This window comes from Mus pahari, chromosome 11 (assembly GCF_900095145.1).
Source record: "Mus pahari chromosome 11, PAHARI_EIJ_v1.1, whole genome shotgun sequence".
Taxonomy (NCBI): Eukaryota; Metazoa; Chordata; class Mammalia; order Rodentia; family Muridae; genus Mus; species Mus pahari.
Window position 1 is genome coordinate 39,982,796 of NC_034600.1, and position 18,548 is coordinate 40,001,343.

General features: G+C 41.8%; 1 protein-coding gene across 9 annotated transcripts in view; it reads left to right on the forward strand.

Moving 5' to 3' along the window:
- Pde4d (phosphodiesterase 4D) overlaps positions 1-18,548 on the forward strand; it is a 1,422,283-nt gene that overhangs the window by 1,110,591 nt on the left and 293,144 nt on the right. Inside the window, exon 1 of one of the 9 annotated variants that reach the window (XM_021208486.2) lies at positions 2,520-2,846. The exons of the other annotated variants lie outside the window; for them this stretch is intronic. Coding sequence (XP_021064145.1) covers positions 2,758-2,846 — 89 coding nt within the window. The 5' untranslated portion in view covers positions 2,520-2,757. Of the gene's footprint in view, positions 1-2,519; positions 2,847-18,548 lie in introns of those variants that run through there. 9 annotated transcript variants of the gene reach the window in all.

The following is an 18,548-nucleotide window of genomic DNA, read 5'->3' on the forward strand; positions in this document are numbered from 1 at the left end:
TTTAATCCCAGCACTCTATGAATTCAAGTATTGCCTGATTTATATGACAAGTTCCAGGTCACCTAAGGCAGGATGTCTCAAAAAAAATCAATAAAATATAACTAACAAACTACATATGTGTCCAGATGTATTACATACTATGTATGAGATGTGATATATTATTGCTTGCAAAAATCTACTTGAGAGATTTTGTCTGGACTGAATGATAAGGCTTATGTTATTTTCAATAAAACTATGAAAACTATGGGGGAGAAAAATTGACCCAATGGCTCTGTGGATTAAAGTTCTTGTCACCAAGCCCGATGACCTGAATCCAATACCTAGGACCCATATGAGAGAGAGAGAGAGAGAGAGAGAGAGAGAGAGAGAGAGAGAGAGAGAGAGAGAGAGAGACATCTTCTTCCTACCAGCTTTCCTCTACCATGTATCTGCTGCCCAGATACCATACACCAATGAGATTAATGTAATTTACAAATGAAAAAAACAAAAAACAAACCATGACAACACACAACATCTGGGGGCTCAGAAACTTTCTACATGCGCCAGACAATAGTGGTGCTGTTTTACCTACAAAGCATATGATTTCGATAAGGAATAGGTTTCGATTCTTTTGTGAGAGATGAAAAGACCAGCTCTCCTGGGATTTTCCTATTCCCGTGTGTTCTTCTCCCTTCATACCCAGTCCCCCTCCCCTTTCCATGAGCCCTTAAGACCCCTCTCTACCTGACAAGCCTACCAGTTTTCCTACATGGCCTTGCTCTAGCATCATACAAAGCCATTCTGCTAAACAGGAAGTTGTCCGTCTCTGCAGTACTACGTCAGGAGTGGGGCAGTGTTGCCCAAGAGCTATCCCTAATAGAAATTAATAGATCAATGGGAACCAAGAGGCAACTGTGGAGTTTCACATAACATAAAGACCGAGGGCCTAGGGATGGGTGTTTTCTTCCACTCCTAGGACCTGCCTTCTGCGTATGTCATACAGAGCCTTACCTAAAAGCACAAAGGCCATTTGTGAGACAATCATATACAGCAAGCTGACCCCCCAGAAGTCTTCTTTTAGATTGGAACTTTGAACATCAGTGTTATTGGTCTGCCAGACAGCTACCACTCACCTACTGAATACGTGACTCAGATAACGAAAGAACACAACTGGCAAAGACGTTCTGTATTGCACATCTCCAAAGCATGTAGCTTTTTAAAAAAACCCTCCCCCCACTGTGCCCGATGCTCAGCTTGTTTAACGTTTTAATTCCCCCCCCCCCCAAATCATGCGAGCATTTTGGTCTATCAGAATGAGTGTTGCGGGGGAGGGGGGAGTGCAGGGAGGGGCTGGAGAGATGGCTCAGCACTTAAGAGCACTGAACACTGACTGCTCTTCCAGAGGTCCTGAGTTCAAATCCCATCAACCACATGGTGGCTTACAACCATCTAGAATGAGATCTGATGCTCTTTTCTGGTTTGTCTAAAGGGAGTGACATTGTACTCACATACATAAAATAAATAAATCTTAAGCCGAGCATGACTGGGGTCAGAGCCAGGAAAAAAAAAAAAAGAATGTTAAGGGTCTTTAACCCTGGTAGGCATGGAGATGGTCCCTTAGGGCGATTAGTCAATTTTGTCTGGTTCAGAGGGGGTTAACAACTTTTTCAGGGTTTCTCCAAGCTTCTCTAATCTTATCCTGGACAAGTAGAGCCCTGCCTTGGTTTACAATGGAGGTCATAAGCAGGCCAGTGCTTAGGCAGAGACTGATGGAATTAGGCTGTGTTGTCAACATTAAATACCACTGGCTCCTGAGAAGTGATGAGGACACCAGGGTCCCGTGAGTCCTTGAGGACACCTTGAAATATATGTCTCCCTGCCGCACTGAACCCTGAGACCACACAACTGAGCTCTGTGGAGCATCCAGCCTTTATGTAACTTGAACGAAAGATGTTTTTAAGCGATTTGTTCAAGAGCGAAGAGAAGAATGGGACAAGACATTGATCTCTGCTGTCAAAGTCACTCCTTATAACTCACTCTGCAAGGTGACCCGGTGACATCCCTTTGAGGGGAAAGTTGCCAGGAGTTCTGAAAGTGATCTGCCTGTTTTCATCTCTCACTGACTGGCAGGGGGGGATATTTTGTTTTGTTTTGTTTTTAATAATTACTAAGTTTTTGTACAAGGCTTTCTAATAATGACATTCATCCATGTATCTAAGAGAATTTACAATAAGAAAAAAAATTATTTGGGTAGCCAGCTTTGAAATTGAATACTCCTTGTCAAGTTTCCCAGTCCTGGCTCCCTGTGTAATTTTTCCCTTGAATTACAGATCACTACTGTTTATCATTCACACTTAGAGTAAAGTTGACCCATTGAGTCACACCTCCCGGGTCGGGTCTGTGCATCTGCATGTCTGTGGGGGATGGGGTAGGGGCTATGCTTTTCAGGAGTGGCATGTGGCCGTTTAATCTGGGCTATATTTAAAAGCACAGTTTCAAGGGAGCTGTTTCTCACACTAATAACAAGAGACCGTCTAGGTGAAGCAAGCTCTGTCGCAAAGGGCAAGTGTCACGCAGCAGGAAGTGCTGGCCACCCTTTCCAGCCCTGCTTCAGCCAGCCTGCCACCTCTCTGTCAGCACATACCACCACACTGAAGAAATGCCCTCACTCAGCCACAAGTGCCTCTTGCAGCTTGAAGGGCCTTCCCGCCCCAGGGTCCAGTACCCGCTCTGATATTCAGCTGTTCCTGTGGATCTGTCTTAGCACTCTCTTTACAAATGGCTTTTGTCTGGGATCCCCTGGGAGTCGCAGTACCAGGACCATCTCCAAGAACTAGAACAAGATTGCGTTTCTCAAAGTCCTACAGGTATGGCAATTTCCTTTTGGTAGCAAGGGGGGGGGGCCTTTTATCTGCTGTAAGTCTCTTGCAAGTAAAACTTTGAGGGAATCTCCTTCATTCACAGGGTTGGGGTAATGTCCGGCTCAGCTCCTGAGCTATTGTGAGCACTTGAAATAGTCCTGGGTATGCGGGGACCTCCTGAGGTCGCAGGAAGTTGCCCAACTCTCAGAGCCTATTCTGAGAGTTGAAAGGTAAACTTGACAAAGCCTGTCAGTTAGTTACAGTTCTGGGGTTAGGGGGGGTGGGGTGGGGTGGGGTGGGGTGGATGTATTCATTTACCTAATCAATTCTTGTCTTGGAAAAAAAAAAAAACTTGCTAAACTGTAGGCTAAGTCTTTTAACTACTCAGAACAACTTCTGATTGAATTCACCCAGCAAACAATAGCAAACTACAGGACTGTTATTCACAGGGCAAAACCCACATTAAGAAGCTGAAGCTAAAGCCGCGACCCACAGGGTGACTCACTTTAAAGTTTGTCTGGAAGGATGAGATACTGTAATTTTGAAGTTAAGATGTACGGAGTATTGCATTTCTAGTGAGTTCTCTAGAAATCACATAACAACTCTCAACCACATGCCCACTACATAGTGTCAACTTTGTCCCACAGCTAGTTAATGTTAACCAAATACCTGGCTGTACTGCTAGAAGCTAATGTAGCCACAGTAAATAAAAGGGACATGGTTTGCATAATCTTAAGAATGGGTCTTTGTTATTTAGGTCAACTATCACAAAGTTAGAAAGTGTCAAGCTTATACAGAAATATAGATCCAATACTAAATCTGTAGGCAAATGATGACAAGCGATAAAGAAGTTCGAGCAGCATGTATAGGTAGTGCGTTCACCAGCTTCCGTTCAGCAAGGAGAACAGCTAGCATTCGTCATGATGGTGTTCATTTATTAAGACATTTGGTTAAACGTTGGAAAGCCAGTGCCTGTGGAAAGTTTGCATGAAGGAATGTGATTGGCTTGCTTGTTACTGACATCCCACGCCTGGTTATGTGTGTTGCATGCCCAGAACTATCACCAAGCCTCCAACGTTATTGTGTCCAAGACATGTGGCTTCTAGGTTTTTCTTACCATGCAGATCTGAAAGCAAGTTCTTTAACACCGTAGGCACCTGCCTGCGGAGTAGAGAGAGTGGAAGAAAGCTGTGGCTGAATGAACTGGAGAATCTGAGATACCTTTTAAAGATGCAGAGTTGAAGTGGTACTTGATTTACAAATGAGTTATAAAATCTCCCCCCCCCCTTTTTAAAATCAAAGACACAGCCATTTCCTTGCTTCAAGCTCTGGTCTTTTCCAAATACGTGTCCTGGTATAAGTGAAGAAGGGTTCTCCATTACCTATGTGTCCCATACTTTATTTATGCTTTACTTAGAGTAAATCAGAAGATAGCACCTCTAGTAGCCATCAAGGGACAGGTCCCTCCAGGAAACCTTTATCACTAATTCATTTCCTCTCCATCTGTCAATCCTGTGCATGGTGACAAATTGAATTCTTATATACATTGTGTTTGTTGTGGTGGGATCTGCATTGACTTTCCAACTGGAATGCAAACCCTTTGGAATCTGAGACTTCCTTACATAGGACACAGCCATTCATTCCCTCTCCCCTGGTGTCACTGAGTACTGTGTACAGCCCTAGCTCTTATGTTCATGCCTTACACAAATCAAATTGAATGAGATGATAATGCAGTTGCCCACCCCCCAGAGTCATCTCAGCTCTCTAAAAGATTAGGCATGTAGCCTGGTGATATGGGATAATGAAAAAAAATATATAAAGCTATCATATAGCTCTACATTTGAAGCAGAGTGTACACTGAGTCACTATATATCTATAGATGCATGTGTGCGCACACATGCAGACACACACACACATACACACACAAACACATGTGAGCATCTATACTTACACACTGCAGTTACCTCTGATAATGCAGTTCTACAGCATAGCATTCCTTGAAGTCAAAGCAAAATAACTGCTCATTAAAAATATTTAAATGTAATTTAATTTTCTCTTTTTCTTTTTAATACACAATAGTCTTTAAAAAATGAAAATAACAAGTTTTCCTTGGCCTTTAAGAGATGTTGGATATGATTTCACTATTGAAGCAAGTGAAAGACCTGGCCCTTTGCCAGTATTTCTTCATTAGATCCCTCCCATGTAAGATTATTTTTTCTGGAAGACAATATTTATGGGTTTTTTGCTTTGTTTTGTTTTTTGTTTTTTTGTTTTTCGAGACAGGGTTTCTTGGTGTAGCCCCGCTTGTCCTGGAACCCACTCTGTAGACCAGGCTGGCCTTGAACTCAGAAATCCGTCTGCGTCTGCCTCCCAAGTGCTGGAATTAAAGGCGTGTGCCAACACTGCCTGGCAATCTTTATGTTTTTATATTTATATAGTCTGTAATTTTTCTTAAGTGTGCATAGCATTATATCACACTTTTCTTTGAATATCAAATGACTGCTAATATATGATACAGATGGCACACACAGCCTTAAGTTCAAATGCATTTTTTTGGCTGGGTTTCCACTTCACGATGACATTCAGGCTAAAGGAAAGGCGCACATTTAGCTAATGGGTCTGATTTGTTAAAGTGGTAGAAAAGACTGCACATGTGGTAAGTATAGTGACCCTTGAGACATAACCTCTTGGATAATTACACAACGTTCAAAATAGACTGGGAATTAGATTCTCAGTAGTGACAAGTCTTTTGTGAACAAAATACATTTTTGGGAACAGAACAAAATATCTCTATATAGCCTTTTAAAGAAAGTTTGATTCCATAGAAGGAGAGAAAGTGCTGAGAGGGTTCAGTGGCTCAAAACCCACATGGAGGAATGAGAGAAATCTCAAATTTGTCATCTGTCCTCTACGTGTACACACTAACCTACACGCACACACACACACACACACACACACACACACACACACACACCTCCTAAATAGAGAATTGACATAAATGCATGCTGTTAATATGGGGAGACCAAAAGACAGTGGGGAAAAGCAAAGGCAGGGCAAGGACTCAGAAGTGGAGGAAAAAGAAGGAGAGGAGGGAGCGAGCGGGGTGGGGAGCAGAGGAGTAGGACAGGGTTACATAATAGCAAGCTTTCCTCTGTGGATCAAGAATGGAGTGCCAATGGTGTTTAAAGCCATGGGATCACCTTCAGCTTCAGGGAGCTGCTTCCAAAGGTGACTTCTGTTTTCAAGGGCATGCTACGATTGACCCTGGGTTGTGACCTGTTGTGTAAGAGCCGCCTCTCTAGAGAGGCCTCTCATGTCTGGCTTGGAGAAGAGAGAAGAAGAGACTAGATTTGTAAAAATGATGTGTATGACTTCTTTGGGTTACTTAAACCTTAGTCTCTTGAATAACAGGGCCAGGGGACCATGATAGGAGAAGCTGGAAATGAACCATGGGACAAAGGCTTAACAAGCTTGGAAACTCACAGAGCTCTAGCTGGAAAAGACCAGGACATTGGTTTGCTGGTTTGCTTGTTTGCTTGTTTGTTTGTTTGTTTGTTTGTTGACTTGACTTGAAAATGTTAGTGTTGAAAATTCCAGTAATGTTCAAAAAAGTAATACATAAAAATTCTACTGTTGTAAAGATCGCCCTGTCTTCCCACCAGGAAATAAGATAAAGCGTTCATCTTCATGGCTTCTCAGTAAAGGTTGTTGACAAAGATGGGTTGCATGGCAAGCCATGGGGTAGGTGCCTTGCACATAAAAGTCTATGGAAGGAACAATCAAGTATATAGCATGGAGGTGACTCTGCAGAGCTACACGGGTTGAAGCAGAAAATGGCTCTGAATGCCCTGCCCCCTGTACTGATAGGATCATAAGATACTCTACTATACTGAAATTCTCAGGAAGTCTGGTAAACTCAACTTTCAAATTGTTTTAGCAGAATTGCCAAGACCGTGATTTGTAAAACACATTGCGTGAGCTAGTACCTCTTGTCGTAGTAGTGCCACCACACAGTGGTCCAGAGAGCTGTGCACTGCCTATGACGCAGGTAGTCTTGTACTATGAAAACATAAAGCAATACCTGCTTAAGCAAGAAGACTTCAAGATCTGAAGCACCACCCCACTCTGAAAAGCAGGCTCTGATCTGTCTCCTGGAACTGTGGGGTTTCACAGCCGCAGGTATGAGAGGGGCCCATAGGAAAAGTGGCGTGCATGGTACTATACCTAAGAAATAGACAGGAATCGGTCACTGGAATCCAAGTTGCCAACATCCACCTTCAAACACTGGCTGGAACCCTTCTCTTAGAATGGGAGTGAGCGCTACCAGCCAATCGGGAGACCAGGAGCATTATTTTCTAAGTCCAAGGAGCAGCTACCGCTTATCATGGCTTTTGATGTGAGAATTCTCAGGTGGGTTCCCTTGTTTCTGGTGATCCCGGCTCTTCTCATTTAATTCCTTGGAGTGAGTCAGCGGATGCATACAGTTACTATCCAAGAGTAGAGAGAAAACAGGAGGTTTGGAAACCAAGGACCAAACATAGAGTGTCAGAACCTCAGAATCTGGAATAATAAGCAGAGCTAAGCAGAGTTTGGTGGCACATGACTTTTAATCCTAGCACTTGGGAGACAGAAGTAGGAGGATTTGTGAGTTCCAGGTCAGCCTGGTCTATAAAGCTTGTTCTAGGCCAGCTAGGGCTACACAGAGAAACCCTATCTTGAATAATAATAATAATAATAATAATAGATCACATATAGCAGGTACATTTATATATCTTTATAATATAAGAATTAGAATACAGAATTAGAATATTATAATATATTAGAAGGCTGTACCAGGCAGTGTTCTACTATATTATAATATTCTAACGTGGTCTGGGACCACTGGGGCAGCTGTCCCAGAGGTATTCATTATCTCATGCCTGTAGTCCTACAAAACAGCCACAGGCAACAAATTCAGCAGCAACTTTGTTCTAGGAATGAAGCTTGACAGTATGTAAAAGCGTGCCCAAGGGTGAACTGTGACAGGCCATCCTACAACCTGGACACCAAAGAGTAGTCACCCTTCCACCTTCCGTTTCTGGAGTGGGTCCTCTTACTACTACCCCAGGAGGAATTCCGTGTGAGTCCTATAGTCTCTTGAAATCAGAATCCTCCCCTGAGGAAGTAATACCTCCCACTTTCATGTGAAATAGAGAGATAATTATTCTAAATATAGTACTGGTCTAGTGTTATTTATAGTATGTGATACATGATACAATAGACTATATAATATAATACTATATATAATATTTTCCAATACATATCATCCAATGATCATTCAATATTCTAATATATAGAGACCAATTAAAATATAAGATAACTACATTATATCTAAATTTTCCTACTGTGTAATTATAATGGCTTAAAGTAGTGCCATCGAAATGAAAGAATAACTGTTTCCAGGCCTGAGGTCCAAAGAAAGGAGCCAGAGCCTCCCCGTGTGCATCCTGCTGCTGCACCAGATGCCCGGTCTCAAAGTGTTTCTCATGCAGAATAGATAGAGGGATGAAGGCGCACAAGAACCAGACAGATGCTGCAGATGGGAGATAAGGAGCACGTAGGGGGAGCACCTCTCTCCACCCACACTGGACTGGCCACACAGGGCTACAGAGTGAGACAGACCTTGTATCAAAAATAGAAATGGGGGCTGGGCAGGTGGCAGGGGATGAATGAAGGAACCAAAGAAAGGAGAGAGAGAAGGGAATGTAGGGAAGGAAGGAGTGAAGGAGGAGGGAGGAGAGGGGAGGGAGGGGAGGGAGGGGAGGAGGGATGAAGGGAGAAAGGGAGGGAGAAAGGGAGGACAGAGCACTGCAGTTTTATGTGGTCTCTTTCTGTTTCCTCCCTGAGGTTTTCATTCTGCCTCTTGGACTTCCAGCTGACTTTTTTCATCTAACCAACACACTAGTCATATTGTAAAATTTAGTCGCAAAAAAGAACCATTGATGCTTGGCCAGCTGCTCAAAGACCAGGAGACTCAGTTCGGGAAGTCAGCATCATCCCCCAGCTGTATATCCATTCTTCCAGACACCATCCTGATCGTTAAGCTAGACTTTTTTATTGTACCCCAAATTGTGAGTAATATTTACTAAACTGACCATGAAAACAACCAATCATTCATAAGCCACATCTATCCCTAATAAAAATGATAATATTTTCAGTCATTGACATAGAGAGGGGCATAGCACAGACTAGGTGGTGCTGGCCTTTGAGCCAAGCACCAAGCCCGAAATGCCATCTCTGTTGACTTCTCAGCTGGGCCGTTCTCCTGGCCTCCAGAAACCCATGCCATGTCTATAAATGGAGAATGAAAACACCTACTTTATAAGGTCATTGTGCAGATTGAGCAAAACTATGTACTCCAAGACAGGCCTTCTTACCACCTCTTTTATAGCAATTTCTACACTTCCCTTGTCACTTCATGAATTTTGCTATGTCCCTTCTCAAATATGTTTAGAGACTAGCTGCCATTACAGAGACCACTTCTGGTCTCAGACTCTTCTAACACAGCTGACTTACAGACAGTGTCCTTCTAGGCACTTTGCACATGCTCACCAGTTTACTTTGGAAGCCAGAGGGAGCTGGCTGGCACTCACACCGTCACACTGGAGTTCAAATTTCCACATCATTACTTACAGACAGCTATTTGACAGTAGAAAAAAAAAATCACTTAACTCCGTGCGCCTAGGCTTCTTGTCTTTATACAGAGTGTAATGTGGACTAACTGTGGCTGTGTAAAGTTCCCAGTGCATAAATAGAGCTGAGGTAAATGTTAGCTATTATTAATTCTAGGACATAAGTTTTGCATAATAGTGACTTTCGCCTTGTTTGTTCCTTCTGTGTATTCCACTCCTTAGAAGGGTGTCTGGCACACACAGAAGTGTTTGGTATATATGCACTGCAATAATTTTCAGGCCACTGTTAAGCATGAGGCACTCTGATTCTCTTTGTTGCATTTATCGTAGAGAAGGACTAGTAATGATGAGACTGGGCGGCACCCTTGGATAGATCAAGAACCCCTAAGCTGCATCCTGTAAAAGTCAATATTAAAGCCATGTAAACTCAGTACTTCAGTCAAACAGCCAAGGCAGTCACTTGGGGACTCACATGGTTGTGTTCTGTAGTCTATTTATTTACCAGTAGCAAATGTTGAGTGCGTTTAATATAATTTATCTGATCTTACCTTTCTGAAGTTTTTAATAGTTGCTGATTATACTAACTTATAAATACTCCTAAAAGGTAATTGGCTCCCAGCAATTGTGACAGACCACTTCTTCAGCACACCCATATGCCTGATCTATGACTAACCCTTGAAAAGGTTCACCTTATGGTATTGTTATAGTAAGAAGTAAAATGGATGAGGTCAGACTGGAGAGATGGCTCAGTGGTTAAAAGCACCGACTGCTCTTCCAAAGGTCCTGAGTTCAAATCCCAGCAACTGCATGGTGGCTCACAACTATCTGAAATGAGATCTGACGCCCTCTTCTGGTGTGTCTGAAGATAGCTACAGTGTACTTAGATATAATAATAATAATAAATAAATCTTTTAAAAAATGGATGAAGTCTTTATAGAAAAGAAGCATATTAACAATAAAGGAAAAAAAATAGAATTGGAAAAGGAGGTTTTGCATGGGAACATCAGTAAAACCTTCACCAGGAAAGTGACCATTTATGTAACATAAATCAAAACACCCATTCTGTATATCTATGAATAGATGTGCAGTTCTTGGTGTCTAACCTGTGACTCAGAATTAATGGCACCTCGACAATGGAACCATATGGAAACCAACCTCATCTGTGATTTTGTCCTTAGCCAGGTCAGACTGAGACCTCATGAGTGAATACACTTTTGCTTTTCCTTACTCGAAAATACAAGGAGAGAGAGGAGGGGGAGAAAAAATAAAGAAGACATTCAGGATTATTTCCTATGTGCTTTCTGCTACTTTATTTCCTATAAGCCTCCAAAAGATTCACACATGGAAATATTAAGTAAAATACTAAGAAGTGATCATTTAACAGTAGCAGAGGAGCCCATAGTATTAGAGTTTGGGTCTTGCTAAGTCTTTCTGTATAGTGTAAGGTCAGCAAGGTAATGAATTCCCCATTTTTTTCAAAGTAATTATACAAGTCAGGATTGGCCATGTACACCTTAAATCCCAGCACTTGGGAGGCAGGGGCAGGGGCAGGGGCAGGGGCAGGGGCAGGGGCAGGGGCAGGGGCAGGGGCAGGGGCAGGGACAGGCAGGTCTCTATGAGTTCCATGCCAACCTGGTCTCCAAAGGATTATCTAGCAGTATCAAGGGGAAAAAAAGCAGAACTCATACAAGTTTTAAATCTTGCATTAGAAGGAAAGTTGGCTGGACCAAACTCTTCTAGACACATACATTTTCATCATGGAGCCTGTAAATATTATTTTCTTAAGGATTGTCACTTGATCCCTTTTGGCGATTACCTTGTCTTTAATTGATTTGTGGATTATCTACTGAACATTGCTATGCTTAAAGAGTGCTGTGCTATGGTTTGTTTATAGAAGGAAACAAAATAGACGGATGCTTAAGTCTATAAAGTATTCTTGGTTATCGGGACTTTTTTTTTTTTTTCCTTTCTTTTTTGGATAATAGCATTGTTTAGAAGAGGATGAAAAATTAGCTGAACCTGATCCATGTTTTCATCCAAAGGGAAGATTTATGTCCTGTTGAACAAAGACATTAATCTGATGATGTAAATGCAGTTTCTGGTGATAGGGCAGTCACTTTGGGAGAGCGATAAACATAACAAAAGACAAAGAAGCCTTCCTGTCATCTCTGGGTAGACATCTCTGAGACAAAGCTCTCGTGCACTGCTCGCAGGAAAGGTTTCTTCTCTGATCTCTCCACTAAGGGATGGAAATATCTCGCTACCATACTCAGAAAACAGCTCCATCTCATGTCTTCCTTGTCCTTGGAAAATGATGAGAAATCCCCTCCCCCCCCATCACTTTGCCTCTTTGCTCCTTGATAAAACAGTTGAGATGCCTGACCACAGATGGCAGAGAGATTGTTTGCGGAATTGTTTGTGTCTTTTGGCTCCCCTTACAAAGAGAACAGGAGACCCTATACACAAATGGTTGGGTTATGTGCTGATTTCTGACATTCACGGGGGGAAAAGAAATAGGCAGTTTCTCTTCCCTAAGCAAATCCATGTGGACGGACACACCATGGGCGTCAGGGAGATGCATGTTGCAGAAACACTGAGAAAGGAATGAGGGAAATTACTGTGTAAGAAAGGACAGTTTCCAAAAACTTAATGTTCATATTCTTTCTGCTTTTCCTATTGGTACAGTATTTTGCCTACTAAGTTTTACAGCCCTTCACTTTCTATGGGACTAGTTGGTATAAGATGTGACTGTGCTCCTGTTGACAAAAATGCATGAGTCTTTGCTGACTCACACAAATAGCACAACACCCTAATCTTGACCATATACTATCTGCTCACTAGAACGCTCCCTCAGGACCTACTCAGGGCAGAAGATAATTCCTGCCCTGATTTCTAATAGTATCACTAGGTGGTGACTGTTTTGAAGTCTACGTGGAGGCTGGGGTAGGGCTCAGTGGGTAAAGCATAGTAAGTACGAGGGCCCAAGTTTCAGTCTTTAGCATCTATGTACAAGTAGATCATGGTTGTGTTCACCTGTAGCTCAATGAAGACGGGTAACAGAGACATGGTGAAATGGGGACAGAATTATCCCTGAAACTAACTGGCCAGCCAGATTAGGCAAAACCAAGAGTTCCAGGTTTAGTGAGAGGCCCTATCTCAAAAACTAAGATGAAAAAACAAATAAAGAAGACCCACCATATTAACCTCTAGTCTCCATGTATACACACAGATGCACACACTCGAGACAAACTTTGCACGAATGCAGTTGCATTAATACAACAAACTTTGAGGGTTTAGATTTTTTTTCCTGTCTATTTTGTGTTCTCCAGTCTCCCCCACCTTACTTTGCATGGTTGTTGGCGCTTCTAACTGTGGTGGCACTCCATGATCCAGCCAATAGCAATTTGCTTATCCATCCTATTATTAATAAATATTTGTACACTCCAGTTTGAAGCCACTGTGACTGGACCTGTACCAAATAATTAAGAACAAGTGTGCAGGTTTGTGTACATACACAGAAACAAAGTGTGCTCTGAAGGGTAGAATCTCTTAGTTGTAGGTCTTTCATTTGTTTTATGACACTGCCAAATGGGACTTCAAAGTACTGCAACTTCATTTATAGCCCCCAAAGTAACGTTCTGGTTTTCTGCAACCTCGCCAATGTATAGGCTATGTGGGTTTCCATTGTCAGTGTGAGCATTTTAATGACTGCAGCCATTATGGCTTTCATTTGTGGAGCTGAATGCTCTGATATTTGTCCAGGAACAGCATGGGTAACAGTGAACCATTTATAGTTTATGTCTCCTCATCATGAATGGTACATTATTGACTAAAAATGACTATATTGAAATAAAAAAAAAAAAAAACTTGGTCAGATGTACAAAAGTGGAATTTTCCCTCTGTTTGGCCCATATTCAATATTTTCCTAGTTTTATTTCTGTTGCTATAATAATATACTCTGACAGAAAACAACCTAAGGGAGAAAGGGTTTATTTTGGCTTGTAGTTCCGGTTTGTAGTCCATCAATGTAAGAGGTCAAGGCAGGGGCTCAATCATCTGGTTATGTCATATCCAAGAACAAAGAGAAGACATTCATGCATGTTTACCCATGCTCAGCATTCTCTATGTACTTGCACACAATTCTCAGGATTCTATGCCCAGAGAATAGTGTCACTTGCTGTAAGCAGGGACTTCTCCTATTAATCAATGCAATCATAACCATTCCCTCCAGACACTGCCTTTGGCCAACCTAATCTAAACAATCTCTCGTGGAGACTCTCTTCCTGAGTGATTCAATATTGTATCAGGTTGACCAAAGCTAACCTTTACCCTCAGTTTAAACATATAATCATATTTTTACACTGTGGCAAGGTCCGTTTCCTAACCCAACAATGCCCCTAATTATCAAGAGCAGTGAAAAGAGGGTTCATTTTATTTTATAATTTTTATCTCTGGCTTTCAGTTCTAGCTGCAATACCCCATCACCATGTTAAATCAGGATTTTACTTACATCCCAGAAAAGTTGCTTTAGACCGGATCTAAACAACCCCAACCCATTTTTGAAGCACCAGCAAATATAGAGTTAATGTGCCATGGTGCAGGAAATGTGTGTTACTTTTTCAAGGTGGTTCCCCCCCCCCAGGTATGCAGAGCCTTTTCTTTTTTATTCAATTTATTTACTTTTATTCTTCTTCAATCTTTTTCTTACAGTCCAGTCGTTATCCCTCTTCTGGTCTGCCCTCTGACTGCTGTTCCTTATTTCATATCTCCTCCCCTCCGATACTCCCCCACCCCATCCTCCCACCCCCACCCATGTCTCCACCCCACTAGACCTCCCCACTCCCTCCTGAGGTTTAGGTGCATCTTCTCTCACTGAGGCCAGACCAGGCAGTCCTCTGCCATTTATGGGGGGAGGGGGGAACCTCTTTATCAGCTGGTGTATGCTGCCTGATTAGTGGCACAAAGAGCCTTTTCTTTCACTCTCTTCCCTGCTCCTTTTTGTTATTGTAATTACTATTTTCCAGTGTCAGGGTTCTGTTGCTACCTCACCCTCCTCCTCGCCATGTCATCTCCTCTACAGTTCATCACAGCCCCACCAAGGATCTCAGCCTGGCTTCTGCCATACCCAATAAGTCAAGCATGTTGTCCCAGGCTCAACTCAACTCGTACCATACCAAATGTGATCACGAATTTCTAAGCGATGTCTGCCGATGTCTAAATGTAGCATGGATGGCTACGAGTCCTATTTCTTGTAGCTTTCAAAGTCTAGTCCTACTTTCTAGCTAAGTGTGGTGATGTGCACCTGATTCCAGCTCTTGGGGGTAGAGACAACGGAGCTGGGGAGGGAGACTCTAAGCCAACCGTAGGCTACACAGGACCAGATCCCAACAGTATCAAATGACTGGTCCATGGTACATTGAGGACTAAATAAGAATATCAAGCCAGTCAGTGGTAGCGTATGCCTTTAATCCGAGCACTCGGGAGGCAGAGGCAGGCAGATTTCTGAGTTCAAGGCCAGCCTGGTCTACAAAGTGAGTTCCAGGACAGCCAGGGCTATACAGAGAAACCCTGTCTCAAACCCCCTCACCCCCCCCAAAAGAATATCAAGGAAGCATATTCTAGAGGTTTGATATCACAAAGCAATATATATTGCCATTAGCACACTGATTATTCAAAACATTTATTTTTAAGTACACAGTTCTTATGGGAACAGCAAATGAAGAAGTAGTTTGTAATTCACTAAATTCATAATTTCTACCTTGAGAGGAGGTCTGCAAGGTAGCAGTTGCACTTAAGTTGTTCTTTCAGAGTGCTCACAAGTAAGACTTTTCCTAAAAAGGGACTCTTCATGATCAACATTCCTCAGTGTCTAATTTTCTCAATTCATTTCTAAGTCCTGTTAATTCTTTGTGGTCACTCAGTTTCTTTCTCATATTTTCCAAATGGTAGACTCAGCAGCTAATGACTTTATCAGTGACAAAGGTGATGTGGCAAATTAAAATCCACAGTCCTGATTCCGTGCATTTGTTTCATTCTTTGTTCACTGTGAGATGGTCTCCCTGCCTCAGACTCCTAAGTGCTGGAGTTACAGGGCTGGCCTATGCCAGCTGTGTCACAGGACCTAATGTCTGAGCCACCTTCTAGCCACTAAGTTGTTAAGTAAAATCACTAAAGAAAAGCAGAATTGTCCCATGCTCATCTCCAATACCCTGTTGTCTTAGCTGGGGCATGGGTGACAGGATTCAGAACATCTCAATTTGAAAGGGGAGAAACCAAGATGCAGATCATTCTCTAAGCAGATGCCTACCCCCTGTATTCACTGACTGTAGCCCCTTGACACACTACACTTTAACCTCCATGGGAAACTTAATCAGACTGTAATGAGTGATGTGACCAACAGTCAATCAAAACCTCAGAAAACAGAATAAACAAAAAGTCAGGGTGTGGTCATGCAGGCTGTAGGTTTACTTTAGGAAGACCCTCCCATTTTCCTTTTAAATCATTTAACATACATGATTGACTATCTAGAACAGGAGCTGTGGGGAACTACATACTGTGGAAGAGACAGTTGATAAGCAGATGCTGAATCGCCTGGCTTAAGCCAGGGTTTCTCAAACACAAACATGGATCTCCAGGAAAGGTTGTTCAATTGCTGAATTTGATTAAGTAAATCTGGGAGAAGGCCTGAGACAAGCTCTAAGATGATTCTTAGGCCCTGTCCTTGGTCAGGGCTTAGGGATACAGAGGTTCGAATAAATTTTTCAAGTCCAGGACACTTTGCAAACGAGGTACAAGAAACTGGTTGTGTGTGAAATCTATTAAAATTAATTGACATCTTTTTAGTGGAGTCCAAAAGTAATAGTAATACTTATTAGTATAGAAAAAAAAAAAACATAATGTGATGTACTTGGAAAATGTCTAGCCACTAAAATCGATCATTTTTGTAAATGCTTGGAGAGCTCGGTATTTGTAACTTCTCCCTCTGTTTCTATGTACAGAAAGTATCTTACGGAGTTGACATGGAGATGGTATTGAGAAAAACAACTTATAAAATGCACAGAGAAGTGGGGGGGGGCAGGAGAGAATGTGAGTTCTCTTTTTAAAAATATCCATAACAAGGCTTGAAGAGTATCTATCTGCTTTCACACAAAACAACTAGCCAAAAATACTATGGTTTTCTGTGAATGATATGAGCCACCGAAGAGCCCAGTGACAGCTAAAGAGGGAGTCTAAAAGACTGAGCCTGAGTTCCGATCCATGTAGCAGACGAACAGCCATACCTAGAGAAGAATTTGTTATCCTGCTGATTGTCACCCTGTGCCACTTGAGATATCCTGGAGTTTGGGCTAAAAATGGGATCACTTAGTGGATGCAGCCCCCCTTAACATATTTACTTACACACGTTACTGTGTCAATGAGCTGGCAGGGGGGGGGGGAGCTTGGCCCTGTTTATCATTTTGTTCTCCCTGGTTTAGAGTGACTGCTACAGAACTGATCCTATCCATTCACCGTGAGGTAGACAGAAAGTTCGTAACTATGGGGCCACGGAAAATCTTTCCAGCCTGCTGTTCTGCATGTTGCATCAAGACAGCATATGGTTTTGATACGCAAATCCAATCTAAGAGTTCACTCGTGTTCTGCTCTGTAATTGACCATGCAAATTTAAATTTCCTACTTTTAATATAAACTTTCCTCATTGCATAAATGAAGTACCTGCACACGTTCCCTTGGCTCCCCTCATCTGATCATCATCATAATCAGGTCTTAAATCAAGCATATATTCATGAAGTCAATACCTGGCCCAGGAAAGAACAAAGGGTAGTTCAATGTTAATGTCTCTCTGAACTTATATATGATTCAAGTATCCATGCAGCAAGTATATATATTGAGTTTGTATAAGTTGTTATACAGCTCACACTGTACACTATGATTTGCGTTATTTAAATCAGGGGTTAAAAAAATTTCATGAGTGGCTTTGATACTAATACCATTCATGTTAAACACCAAAGCATTTGTTTGTCTGTCTGTTTAACGTGTGTGAGTGTTTTGACTAGGCATGTATATATGTGCACCAAATGTGTGCCCAGTACTGGAAGAGACCAGAAGAAGCATCTTATACTCTCGTACTAGCATTACAAACAGCTGTGAGCTACTGCATTAGTGCTGGGAAACAAAGCCTGGGGTCTCTGTAACATCAGCAAGTGCTCTTAACTGCTGAGCCTCATCTCCAGCCCCACTGACATTATTCTTTTTAATGAATTCTAAGGAGCATAGGCAAGGGAAGCAGCTTTGTGTGGTCTGGCTTTTGTGTAAGAGCTCACAGTGAGCCATATAAGCAGAGAGTAAATGGTGATATCTAAGATCCGGCAAATGTTGGTCAGACAGACTTCCAGTTACATAAGAGGAATCAGTTTCTAAGATCTGCTATGTTATATAGTATGCTGTCTATAGTGAATAATAAATATACGGTGTCCTGGGAAATCACTGAGTATATTTAAGAGTTCAATCCACAGAATAAACGTGAGTTGATGCACACACTAGCCACATTGCTTAAGACACTCCACAATAGATACATGTGTTAAAACATTACGTTATACCCTATGTACACACACATGAATATATTTGTCAAACATTCTAAATGAATTTTAAAGTAAAAAAGGGTGTGAAAATAAAATCTAGCTCCTTCCTTATATCATATTTTTTAGGATTCCAAGAAAGAGATAAATGTGAGATTCAGTTAGATACTTACTTGCCTCACTGACTCAACTGGTTAATAAACCCCCTTTTCATCATTTAAACTGTTACATAACAAATCAAATATTTAGATACTTTTGCTCATTCTAAAGTTTCCATTTATATACAAGAGGGGGAAACGTCCTAATAAAAGTTACACAAAAAACCTGTCTCGAAAAACCAAAAAAAAAAAAAAAAAAAAAAAAATTAAGTTACACAAAGAAGCCTCGTCCATATTTGGTTAATGATAGTTCACTGGAGAAAGGGGGTTCTCATCTCATAGAAGCTACTAGACCACAAAATA